At 41.6% G+C, this 14147-nt stretch overlaps 1 protein-coding gene across 6 annotated transcripts in view; it reads right to left on the bottom strand.

The window, feature by feature from the left end:
* The window catches only part of zzef1 (zinc finger, ZZ-type with EF hand domain 1), a 266638-nt gene that overhangs the window by 186767 nt on the left and 65724 nt on the right, over positions 1-14147 (bottom strand). For all 6 annotated transcript variants that reach the window (XM_063031513.1, XM_063031517.1, XM_063031514.1 and 3 more), the window contains exons 20-22: positions 12423-12544; positions 6423-6545; positions 6123-6292 (exon numbers count right to left, since the gene is read on the bottom strand). In XM_063031513.1, the coding sequence (XP_062887583.1) occupies positions 6123-6292; positions 6423-6545; positions 12423-12544 (415 nt within the window). The remainder of the gene's footprint in view (positions 1-6122; positions 6293-6422; positions 6546-12422; positions 12545-14147) is intronic.

Raw genomic sequence — 14147 nt, 5'->3', positions numbered from 1 at the left:
CAGTTCTGACCACAAGATGACTGGCAGCAACATCTCCGCAGGCAGGTCTGTTAGGGACAGCTCAAACCATTGTGGTGACAGAAGTGGGAGCGATGCTGAGCATGGATTCACAAGGGAAAAAAAAGAGTGAAAAAGTGGGTGAAATAGCTTAGAAGACAGAGCTAACAAAGGTTAGAAGCTAGCTGAAACAGGAGTAAGCAGCCTACATGGTACATAGCAGTAGAAACTGTAAAGATAAGCCGAAGACAAATGAGACACCTTGTTGTATGACACCTTAGCTATTAATAAATCATGTTTAAAGAGAGTCAGGTTTAAAAACAATGTAGGATGTGAATAGTGATATTGGTTAAAGAAACAATCACTGCCGCAGGTTGGGATGATAACATGAGAAAGATCATCACGAGGCTGAACGGATTGAACTACTGAATCACAACCTTTGAGAGCAGACTAGAGATCTCCAAACAGTCGACAGAAATATCTGTAAGCAAATAGCAGGCAGGTGTCAGAGTACTGAGGCAATATTAGAAAGAGATTTCACTTATCTTAATCCCATCTTGGACCGTCAGTTAAACACAGGGCAGAAAATCGCTAAATCGTGTTCAGGAGAAGTCTTTTGGCAGGACACAGCACAACAAGTGGGGCTTGTTGAGTTAGTTTCTAGATTTATGTTCCGATGAATGGAATGGGGCAAATGGAAGTGGTATGTCAGAGAACATCTTGGCGGTGATCATGACTCAGATTTGGCATAGATGTAAACAAGGGCAGAGAAAAATTAACTGAACCTTTTAAACTAGGACAAAAGCAGAATTTTCTTAGTGAATTAACAAAACTGAGCTGGAACAATCATCTGAGAGTAAACCAGTTTCTCAGCAATGAGAATCAGCCGGAAAAGGGTTCATGCAATGCAGGGTAACCATCCAGCCAAAAAGAAAAGGGGTGGACTCTAATATCTGGAGTTCCCTGAACTCAGGGCTAAATGATGGGATCTGTATTTACTCAGAAGACAGACAGAGAGTCTACAGAAGTAAGGCACAGCAGCAGCAGGGTCATGGACGCTATACTGATACAGAGGAGGAGACGTTTGCTATCTTGAGGCAAATTAACACAGTCTTGCTGTCTTAGGGTGGATAAAACAACCCTAAGGTGTCCCCTCAGACCCTGTGGGAGGCAAATACAGAAATTGCAGGAGCCCTACCAGAGATATTTAGAAACATAGAAAACCTACAGCACAATGCAGGCCCGTCGGCCCACAAAGTTGTGCCTAACATGTCCTTACCTTAGCAATTACCTAGGGTTACCCATAGCCCTCTATTTTTGTAAGCTCCATGTACCTATCCAGGAGTCTCTTAAAAGACCCTATCATTAATAAGGATTTATATCGTCCTTAGTGACAGGAGAGGTAGCGGAGGATTGGAAGATAGCGAATGTTATTCAGCTGTTTAAGAAAGGCTCTAAAATAAACCACGAAGTTATAGGCTGGTAAGCCTGAAATCAATAGTGGGAATGTTATTGATAGGTATTCTAAGGGGCTGGATATACGAATATTTAGATAGACACGCACTGATTTGGGATAGTCAGCAAGGCTTTGTGCATGGTAGGTCATGTCTAACTAACTTAGTAATATTTTTCAAGGAAATTCCCAGGAAAGTTGATGAAAGCAGGGCAGAGAATGTTGTCTGTATCGCCTTCAGCAAGGCATTTGACAAGGTCCTGCATAGGAGGCTGGTCAAGAAGGTTCAGTCACTTGACATTCAAGGTGAGGTAGTAAATTGGATTAGACACTGGCTTTGTGGGAGAAGCCAAGAGTGGTCATAGATGGTTGCCTCTCATTGGAGGCCTGTGACTTGTGGAATGCCATAGGGGTTGGTGCTGGGTCTGTTGTTGTTTGTCATCTATATCAACGATCTGAATGATAATGTGGTTAACTGGATCAGCAAGGATGTGGATAACACCAAGGTTGGGTGTGTAGTGGACAGCGAAGGTGACTATCAGAGCTTGTAGCAGGATCTGGACCAGCTGGAAAAATGGGCTAAAAATGGCAGATGCAATTTAATGCATTCAGGTGCGAGGTGTTGCACTTCAGTAGGATCGACCTGGGTAGATCTTACACAATGGAAAGTAGGGCACTGAGGAGTGCAGTAGAACAAAGGGATCTGAAAATATGGTCCATAATTCTTTGAAGATGGCAACATAGGTAGATAGGGTTGTAAAGCAAGCTTCGGGCGCACTGGCCTTCATAAATCAATGTATTGAATACAAGATATAGGATGTTATGTTGAAGTTCTGTTATGTTTGGTGAGGCCTAATTTGGAGTATTGTGTGCAGTTTTGGTCACCTACCTACAAGAAAGATGTAAATAAAGTTGAAAGAGTACAGAGAAAATATACAAGCATACTGCTGGGACTGGAAGTGCTGAGTTATAAAGAAAGATTGAATTTATTCTTTGGCATGCACAAGATTGAGAGATTTGACAGAGGCATACAAAAATATGAGGGGTATAGATGGGGTTAATACAAGCAGGCTTTTTACACTGATGTTGGGTGGGACTACAACTAGAGGTCATGGGTTAAGGGTGAAAGGCTTAAGAGAACACTCAGAGTGTTAAGAGAACACTGAGAGTGTAGAATGACTTGTCAGTGTTAGTGTTGCAGGTTAGCTTGATTTCAACATTTTAGAGATGTTTGTAAAGGTGCATGGATGGTAGGGTTATGGAGGGCTATGGTCCAGGTGCAGGTCATTGGAGGTTTAAGTGGTTCGGCATGGACTAGATGATATTATTGGGCAATTTATCTTCATATTTCATCTCTTCTCTCCTTTTCATTCTGAACTGCCTTCTGAGGGTCTTTAAAAGCTTTGCAATCCCCTAATTTCCCACAAATTTTTGCTATATTATAAGTACTCTCTTTTGCTTTCATGCTGTCTTTGACTTCTCTGGTCAGCCACAGTTGCCTCATTATCCTTCTAGAATACATCTTCACATTTGGGATGTACAGCATCGATCCCATGCCTCTCGAACTCCACCCAGAAAATCCAGACATTGTTCCTCAGCCCGCATCTCTGCTAGTGACTGCTTCCAATCAGCTTTGGCTGGCTCTTCTTACATACCTCTGTAATTCCCTTTACTCCACTGTAATACAGATATATCTGACTTTATCTTGTCCCTGTCAAACTGCAGACTGAATTCTATCATATTATGATCACTGTCTCCCAAAGGATCCGTTACCTTAAGCTCCCTAATCAAATCTGGTTCATTACACAACATCCAATCCAGGATTGTCTTTTCACAGTGGGCTCAACCACAAGTTGCTCTAAAAAGCCACCTCTTAGGCATTCTACAAATTCCCTCTCTTGGGTTCCAGAACAAAACTGATTTTCCCAATCTACGCACATATTGAAATCCCCAATGACGGTTGTAACATTGCCGCTATTACATGGCTTTTTTAATTTTCCGTTGGAAATTATACGCCACATCCTGGTTACTATTTGGCGGCCTGTATACAACTCCCATTAGGAACTTTTCACCCTTGAAGCTTCCCCACAGAGCTATCCCACCCTCTCTGCCTACCTGTCCTTTCGATACAAGGTGTATCCTTGGATGTCAAGCTCTTAACTATGATCTTTTTTTCAGCCCACAATGTCATATCTGCCAGTCTCTATCATCTACCTTATTCCATAAACTTTATGTATTCAAATATACCACCTTCAGTCCTATATGTATCATCTTTTATTTTGCTCTAATATTACACTTCAGCTCATCCACTGACTGCAATTTTGCCCCATCATCTGCCTGTCCTTCCTCACAGTCTCACTACACAATGCATCGACTTGTACACTAAATGCCCCATCCTCAACCCTATCACTCCGGTTCTAAACTTAGTTTAACCCCTCCCCAAAAGTTCTAGCAAACCTGTCAACAAGGATATTGGTCCCCCTTGGGTTCAGATGTAACCCGTCTTTTTTGTACAAGTCATACCTTCCCCAGAAGAGATCCCAATGATCCAGAAATCTGAAACCCTGCCCCATGCACCATTTCCTCAGCCACATTCATCTATGCAATCATCTTATTCCTGACCTGACCATACTCATGGTACTGGGAGTAATCCAGAGATTACTGCCTTGGAGGTCCTGTTCTTCAGTCTCTTCCCTACCTCCCTATACTCACTGAGCAGGACCTCTTCCCCCTTTCTACCCATGTCATTGAATACCACAACGACTGGCTGCTCACCCTCCATCTTGAGAATCTTCTGCAGCCACTCTGATACACCCAGAACCTTAACACCTAGGAAACTAACACACCGTCCCGACCTCTTTTGCAGCAACAGGGGAAGCCTGTACTAAGTGCTTACTCCCCTTACTCCTCCTGGTGCTCACCCACCCATCTAAAGTCTGAACTCTGGGCGTGACCACCCCAGTAAGAGTCTCATCCAGGAAGCTTTCAGCCTCCCAGATGGCCCTGAGTGCTCCAGTTCCTGGCCTTGTCAGTCAGGAGCTGAAGTTAGGTGTACTTCCTGCAGATGTAGTCACCAGGGAGACAGTTAGGTACCCTGAAATCCCACATCTCACAGGAGGAGCGTGCTACTGCCTGAATTACCAATCTGTATGAACAGTACAGAAGACAAGCGTTTCACTGTACATCGATGTATGTGACAATAATAATAATAAACCAGTTCAAATTCCAACCAATTACTAATGCAGTATACAGATGACACATGCATGTTTGGACATCAAACTTCAAGTCATTGCTAACTCAATCATTAAAGCATAAAAAGAGATCATCCCCTCAAAACTAATCAACAAGCTTCAAGACCTAGGTGTCAATACCTCCTTGTGTAATTGGATTGTTGATTTCCTCACTTGTAGATCCCAGTTTGCCCTGATTGGTAACAGTATCTCCTTCATGATCTCCATCTGCACAGTTGCACCACAAGGCTGTGTGCTTAACCCCCTGCTCTATTCACCTAATACTTATGACTGTGAGGCGAAGCACAGCTCCAATGCCATACTCAAGTTTGCTGATGACACCACTGTTGTTGGTCAAATCAAAGGTGGTGATGAATCAGCGTGCAGGAGGGAGACTGAAAATCTGGCTGAGTGGTGTCACAACAACTTCTCACTCAATGTCAGCAAGATCAAGGAGCTGACTGTTGACTTCAGGAGGAGGAAACCTGAGGTCCATGAGCCAGTCCTCATCGGGGGAGAGGTGGAGAGAGTCAGCGACTTTAAATCCCTCAACGTTATTTATTATTTCAGAGGATCTGATGTGGGCCCTGTGGAATTGAAAGCATTGTACTCTAATTCCTTCAAAGTTTGCCGAGATTTGGCATGACATCTAAAACTTTGACGAACTTCTATAGACACATCATATCCTTGAATGGAAACACTAATCCCCTTCAACACAAAAGCCTATAAAAAGTGGTGGATACAGCCCAGTCCATCACAGGTAAAACCCTCCCCACCACTGAGCACATCTACATGGAGTACTGTTGCAGGAAAGCAGCAGTCATCATCAAGGACCCCACCAACCAGGCCACGCTCTCTTCTCACTGCTGTCATCAGGACCCACACCAGGAATTATCCCTCCACCATCAGGATCTGAACCAGTGGGGATAACTTCACTCGTCCCATCACTGAACTGTTCCCACAACAATGGACTCACTTTCAAGGAATCTTCATCTCATGTTCTCATTAGTTAATGCTTATTTATTATGATGATTATTTCCATTTTTTTCTTTTGTATTTACACAGTTTTCTTGTCTTTGCACATTGGTCGTTTGTCTGTCCTGTTGGGTGTCATCTTTCATTGATTCCATTTTGTTTTTAGGATTTACTGAGTATGCCCGTTACAACTTCAGGGTTGTATATGGTGACACATATGTATTTTGGGGCAGGGCTTAATTTGTTGAACAAATGAAGGTAAATAAATTAGTTTAAACTGATCAAGCAAATGATGAAGTAAAGTAGAATTACCAAGAAAACTATTAGCCTCTCCTGCCAGGGTTTCTCTTCTCCCCCATCTTAAATCCTCCATTAATGACCTACAGAAGGAAGCCAACCTTTTACCCTGAAACTAGGTCACTATTTTATAGGTAGAATTTCCAGGTTAAATTGAAATTGAACAATACCTTTTTTCTGTTTCACATTTTTCATCAAACTCCACTTCAAATAATGTTGCACCCGGACAAACAAAAACAGTAGTTGCATGACTATTGTTTTCATAGTTGTGAGTAGACTCCATGCTCCACATCCTGAGAAACACTGGCTCCTCAGATTTCTCCAAGTTCTCACCGCCAAGCTATTAATCAAAATCAGAACAATTTGTTTTTGAAGCAGCTTCCATGCCACCCTGTTAGGCACCCTTATGTGGCATAAGCCAAAAGATTACACATAACTGACTGAAAAAATACATTGGATACAGGCATTACCTTGATAAAATCATCACCAGTTTCATTGCAGAGGATCTTCAACATCTTCGCCAGTGGAGCAAAAGCTTGCAGCAGATCACAGTGAGGGATTTCCAAGTTATAAAGTTCCAAAAGAAAGATTACCTTCAACAATAAAAAACGTTTGAAGTGTAACTGATGAGGAAAGCTGAGGGGAAGGAGTGAATCAAATGGTAAATACTGGAAATTAAATTTACAACGAAGTCCTGGAAATGCAACAATAAATTTTACCACATGGTGCAGCTTAGCAAGCTTTCTGAACAGCTGTAAGCCATATATCATGAATGGTGAGGCCCCAGGGCACACTTCATAGAACTGGTTAGGCCTCAGCTGGGATATTGTATGCACCACGGCAAGGACATGATTACATGGGTGAAGGCACAGAATGGATGCAATTATAAGAGCATTCAAGAGAAACGGAATAAGTAGGGTCTGTTTTCCTTAGAGCAAAGGGGATTGAAGGCTCTGATAGAGGGGAACAGAATTATGATGCAGATGTATAGGGTAGGTAGCAAAGAAATCCTTTCCCCATTGCACAGATGTACAAGGCAATGAAGTATAGTTTAAGATGAGGAGCAAGTTTTGAGGAAAATCTGAGGAAGAACTTATTTCCCATCCAGAGGGTGATTAAAATCTGGAACACAATGCCATAAGACACAAGAAAATGAGGCTTTGGCCCATCTAGTCAGCTCTGCTATTCAATTATGGCTAAACCTAATTTTCCTGCCTTCTTCCTATAACCTTTGATGCCTTTGCTATTCAAGAACCTATCAAATCACTGCTTTAAATGTAACCAATGACTTTGTCTCCACAGCCACCTATGGGAAATGAATTCTACAAATTTACCACCCACTGGCTAAAGAAATTCCTCATCTCAATTCTGAAATGTCCTTCCATTCTGAGGCAGTGTCTTCTGTTCCCAGACTCCCTCTATTGAAAACATCCTCACCATGTACACTCTGTGCAGGTCTTTCAATGTTCAGTAGGTTCAATGAGATCTCCCCTCCTCCTTCTAAACTCCAGCAAGTACAGGCCCAGAGGCATCAAACATACCACTTAAGTTAATTTCTTCATTTCCACAAACCTCCTCTGATTGACTCCAATGCCAGCACATTATGAAACCCAAAACTGCTCACAATACTCCAAGTGCAATATAACCAATGCCTTATAATGTCTCAGCTTTACATCCTTGCTTTTATATTCCAGTCCTCTCAAAATAAGACCATAGGATATAGGAGCAGAAGCAGGTCAATCGGCCCATCGAATCTGCTCTGCCATTCAATCATGGCTGATCCAATTCCTCTAGTCACCCCCACTCCCCTGCCTTCTCCCCATACCCTTTGATGCCCTGGCTAATCAAGAACCTATCTATATCTGCCTTAAATACACCCAATGACTTGGCCTCCACAGCCGCTCGTGGCAACAAATTCCACAGATTTACCACCCTCTGACTAAAGAAATTTCTCCACATCCCTGTTCTAAATGAACATCCTTCAATCCTGAAGTCATGCCCCCTTGTCCTAATAAGGGAAATAACTTTGCCATATCTAATCTGTTCAGGCCTCTTAACATTCAGAATGTTTCTATGAGTTGCCCCCCTCATTCTCCTGAACTCCAGGGAATACAACACAAGAGATGCCAGACTTCCTCATACAGTAACCCTCTCATTCCTGGAATCATTCTCGTGAATCTTTTCTGAACCCTCTCCAATGTCAGAAACCTCTCCTTTCTAAAATAAGGAGCCCAAAACTGCACACAATATTCCAAGTCTGGTCTCATGAGTGCTTTATAGAGCCCCAACATCACATCCCTGCTCTTATATTCTATACCTCTGGAAATGAATGCCAACATTGCATTTGTCTTCCTCACCACTGACTCAACCTGGAGGTCAACCCTTAGGGTATCCTGCACAAGGACTCCCAAGTCCCTTTGCATCTCTGCATTTTGAATTCTCTCCCCATCTAAATAATAGTCTGCCCATTTACCTTCCACCAATGTGCATGACCATACACTTTCTAACATTGTATTTCATTTGCCACTTCTTTGCCCATTCCCCTAAACTATCTAAGTCTCTCTGCAGGCTCTCTGTTTCCTCAACACTACCAGCTCCTCCCTGCATCTTTGTATCATCGGCAAATTTAGCCCCAAATCCATTAATCCCATAGTCCAAATCATTGACATACATCGTAAAGAGCAATGGTTCCAACACTGACCCCTGTGGAACTCCACTGGTAACTGGCAGCCAGCCAGAATAGGATCCCTTTATTCTCACTCTCTGCTTTCTGCCAATCAACCAATGTTCCAACCATGCTAGTAACTCCCCTGTAATCCCATGGGCTCTTATCTTCCTAAGCAGCCTCCTGTGCAGCACCTTGTCAAAGGCCTTCTGAAAATCCAAGTACACCACATCTACTGCATCTCCTTTGTCTACCCTGCTTGTAACTTCCTCAAAAAATTGAGGTAAGTTAGTCAGGCAACCATGCTCGCTTTGGCCTATCTTGTCATGTGCCTCCAGATACTCTGTAATCTCATCCCTAACTACTGATTTCAAGAACTTTCCAACCACTGATGTCAGGCTAACAGGTCTACAGTTTCCTTTTTGTTGCCTCCCACCCTTCTTAAGTAGCAGAATAACATTTGCAATTTTCCAGTCATCTGGTACAATGCCAGAATCTATCGATTCTTGAAAGATCATTGTTAATGCCTCTGCAATCACTCCAGCTACTTCCTTCAGAACCCGAGGGTGCATTCCATCAGGTCCAGGAGATTTATCCATCCTCAGACCATTAAGCTTTCTAAGCACCTTCTCAGTCATAATTTCCACTGCACATACTTCACTTCCCTGATACTCTTGAATGTCCGGTATACTGCAGATGCCTTCCACTGTGAGGACTGATGCAAAATACGCATTCAGTACCTCTGCCATCTCTGCGTCTCTCGTTGCAATATCTCCAGTGTTATTCTCTACTGGTCCTATATCTATCCTCAACTCTTTTACCCTTTATATACTTAAAAAAAGGTTTTAGTATCTTCTTTGATATGTATTAGTTGCCAGCTTCCTTTCATAATCCACCTTTTCCTTCCTAATGACCTTCTTAGTTTCCTTCTGCAAATTTTTAAAAGCTTCCCAATCCTCTATCTTCCCACTAGCTTTGGCTTCCTTGTATGCCCTCTCTTTTGCTTTTACTTTGGCTCTAACTTCACTTGTCAGCCACAGTAGTGTCCTTCTTCCATCTGAAAATTTCTTCTTATTTGGAATATATATCTTACGCCTCCCTCATTTTTCACAGAAACTCCAGCCAATTCAGCTCTGCTGGTGTTTCTTTCCGGTCAACCTTGGCCAGTTCCCCTCTAATCCACTGCAATTTCCTTCATTCCGCTGAAGTACCAACACATTGGAATTCAGTTTCTCCTTCTCAAATTTCAAACTGAACTCAATCACACTGTGATCACTGTTCCTTAACCTTAAGCTCTCTGGTCACCTCCAGATCATTGTACAATCCAGCACAGCCGACCCCCTAGTGGGCTCAACAACAAGCTGTTCTAAAAAGCCATCCCTTAGACATTCTACAAATTCTCTCTCTTGAGGTCCAGTACTGACCTGGTTTTCCCAATCCACTTTCATGTTAAAATCCCCAACAATTATCATGACATTGCCCTTCTGACACGCCTTTTCCATCCCCTGCTGTAATCTGTAATCCACATTCTGGCTGCTGTTTGGGGACCTGTATACAACTGCCACTAGGGTCCTTTTACCCTTGCTATTTCTTAACTCAATCCACAGAGACTCTACACCTTCCGATCCTATGTCATCCCTTTCTAATAATTTAATATTATTTCTTATACACAGGGCCACACCAACCCCTCTGCCTACTAACTTATCTTTCCAATACACCGTATATCCTTGGACGTTCAGCTACCAACAGCAGCCATCCTTTAGCCAAGTTTCAGAGATGGCCACAATGTCATACTTGCCCATCTGTAGCTGAATTTCAAGATTGTCCATTTTATTTCTTATGCTAACAATACATTTGCCTTCTTTACTAACAACTCAACCTACAAGCTAACCTTTAGGGAATCCTGCACTAGGATTCCGATGTCACTTTGCACTTAAGATTTCTAAATCTGATCCCCGTTTTAAAAAGCCTACACATTTATTCCTTCTACCATGTGCATGACCCTACACTTCACTGCACTGTATTCTATTTGCCAATTCTCCGAATCTGTCCAAGTCCTTCTGCAGACTCCCTGCATCTTCAACACTGCCTGCCGCTCCATCTATCTTTATATCATCTGTAACTTGGCCAAAGCCATCAATTCTATCATCCATATTACTAATTAATATTAAGGCATCCGTTAGTCTTGCGAGACCATGGATCTGCGCCTGGAAAGTCTTCACTCTCCAGGGCGCAGGCCTGGGCAAGGTTGTATGGAAGACCAGCAGTTGCTCATGCTGCAAATTATTATTACTGCTGTATATTACTAATATATACTGTGAAAGGTAGCAGACCCAATGCTGACCCCTGCAAAACAATACTGGTCACTGACAGCCAGCTAGAAAAGGTCCCTTTTATTCCCAATATTTGCCTCCTGCCAGTCAGTCAATCTTTCCTGTAAGACCATGCTCATATCTTTCCTGTAAGACCATGGGCTCCTATCTTGCTTAGCAGCCTAAGTGTGGCACCTTGTCAAAGGCCTTCTGAAAATCCAAGTAAACAAGATCCACTGATTCTCCTTTTTCTGTCCTGCGTGTTATTTCCTCAAGGAATTCCAACAGATTTGTAAGGAAAGATTTCCCTTTAAGGAAACCATGCTGGCTTCTACCAATTTTATCATGACCCTCCAAGTACCCCAAACATTATCCTTAATAATGGACTCTAACAACTGAAACTAGGCTAACTGGCCTATAATTTCCTGTCTTTTGCACCTCTCTGTTCTTAAAGAATGGAGTGACGATTGTGATTTTCCGGCAAGATCACTATTATTGCCACCAAAATCTCTTCAGCTACCTCTTTCAAAATCCTGGGGTGCAGTCAATCCAGTTCAGCTGACAGATATTCAGTTTCCCAGCACCTTCACTTTAGTAATAACGACTACATTCACTTCTGCCCCCTGACACTCCTGGATTTCTGGCGTAGTACTGGTGTCTTCTGTGGTAAGGAGTGACTCAAAATACTTATTCAGATTGTCTGCTATTTCTTTGTTCTTCATTACAACCTCTCCAGTGTCATTTTCCAGCAGTCTGATGTCTACTCCTTTACATTTTATGTGTCTGAAAAAAAACTTCTATGCTCTCGGACATTATTGGCTAACTTACCTTCATATTTCATCTTTTCTCACACTGCTTTTTTAATTGTCGCCTATTGGTTTTAAAAGTTTCCCACTGATTTTTGCTATACTGTATGCCCTCTCTTTTGTTTTTATACTGTCTTTGACTTCCCTCGACAACCATGGTAGGCTCATCCCCCCTTTAGAATACTTCTTTGGGGTGAACCGATCCTCCCAAAAACTCCAGCTATTGCTGCTCTGCTGTTATCTCTGCCAGTGTCACCTTACCCTGCTGCAAAATTTCTCTTTTATACGTTCACATCTAATCAAATTCTCATTCAGTCTTCCTGGGCTGACCTATAAATTACCTTCCAGAAGGAACATAGATAGCCGCAAGCATGGAAAATCACTTTTTCAACCATGATACTAATCTTAATCTTTACTAATGTTGCACCATTTAATAAAAATCTGTAATTTAGCATAATGATGTAAAAGTAATTTGAATGGTAGCAATACAATATAAAATAGAAAATGATAGTGAAATACCAGCTTTGACAACACCTCTTTTATAATTTAACAAATTATACATTGTAACTATTGAAAATGATATAGAAATTATTTTCTTATTGCATCTACTTGTCATTTTTAAATGTTGTGAAAACAATTAAAATGGGTTTCAGAAGGAATGGACTTTGCATTCTTTGACTCACTTACCAGTTGTCTAGTCGCCATAGCAAGAAAGGAGTCATTTAGCTTTGCCGTGAGCTTATTCCCACTGCATTTCAGCATCAGGAAATCTAAGACATTAGATGCACTGGCAATGTGACGTTCGACATCTGTTGGACAATATTGTGGTCAATAATGAATCTGGTGTTTCTGGTATCTATTCTCTATTTCAATGGAATGAATGCTACACTAATCATGTCAGATCCAGGACTAAATTGTTTCAAAACACTGTGCATTCTTTATATCACCAAACAAAAACCAAAATCCCATTGAATTTTAGGGGAGACCAGGAAACATCAGCTGGTGAATCAAATACCAACCATACGAAATTCCAGGTATTCTGACGCATGGAATTATACCAGCTGGAAATAGGCCCTTTGACCCAACTCAAACAAGGTGCTAGTCTCATTTACCTTCTTCTGCCCCACATCCTCAAAACCTTCCCAATCCATACATTCGGAAATGTTTTTAAGAAGTTGTAATTGTATCCACTTTTGCCTTTTCTATTCTCCACCCCCCCCCCCCACCGATTTTATAAACCTCCAAAAGCCTCCTTTGCTCCAGGGAAAACAGTCCGAGCCTATCCAGTATCTCTTCATAACTCAAACCACACAGTCCCAGCAACATCCTAGCAAATCCAGGTGGATAGCAGATCAGAGTTTTACCATAACTAATCAGAGTGTAGAGTATTTTAAATGACAGCTAACATTTGCTCAAGAGTCATGAGACACTCGGCAGTCAACATAAAACTTTTCTACCATATCCATCATTTCTGGGATGGAAATGAAGCAGTGACGGCAAATCAAACAAGACTACTCAATTTTTTTTAAAACTTAGAATATAATTAATGTAAAAACTGTATACAGTGACCCTGGTACACCTCACTGCTCAACTCAATTAGGTCAGATCAGAGACACACAGTGGAGACCCTTGCCATTTCCTCAGGTCACACAAGGGGCATTCCAGGGAATGTTTTATTTTAGAAGTGTATCATCAAATGAACTGTCTGTAGATAAGGAGAAACTTCTCACTGTCCTTCAAGCAATCCCACAAGGCTGTTTAATTCTGTCAGAATCTCCATAAGAGCTCATTTAAAATCCTGCACTTCTGACATCCCTTGGTCTCGGTACCACACTTAAGGGTCATCTGAGATCATGGAGTGGACTTTGAAGCCACAAACATTTGATTTATTAGTCAAGGCATAACAAACTGAGTCTCTAATATATGCTAATTACATTCCAGTTATCAACAATAATTAATGCATTGGCTCACAAGTTCTGAATACAGACACAATTAAATGGAACTTGGAATGCCAAATCTAACATAAAATTGCTCAGAGCATACAGTGTTCTCCTTCAACTGCAACCTTAAGTCAACAATCTGCATGCCCTCCGAAGTAAGCACAATAAATCCTGTGTCATTAATCAAAGGAACCAATACTGAACAATAAATCTGGTCATTTTATCTTATTGCCTTTAGTGGGAGATGTATATTTCTCTGTATTAAACAATAATTTCAAAATAATCAAAAGTAATCCGTAAGTGACAAGGACACCCAAGGATGTGGAACCCTTACATCAATACAAAACTTCTTAATATATTAATTCCGCTGTAAAATCCACCAAAATAACATTGGGAGAGTAAAATACAATTGCAACAAATCCCGGACTAAATGATCAATACACAGTATTAGTTATTGATTTTAAAATGACGT

Source organism: Mobula hypostoma, chromosome 23, assembly GCF_963921235.1.
Source record: "Mobula hypostoma chromosome 23, sMobHyp1.1, whole genome shotgun sequence".
In the NCBI taxonomy this organism is placed as follows: Eukaryota; Metazoa; Chordata; class Chondrichthyes; order Myliobatiformes; family Myliobatidae; genus Mobula; species Mobula hypostoma.
The sequence above is the reverse complement of the archived record's forward strand: the minus strand, read 5'-3'. Positions and strand labels throughout refer to the sequence as shown.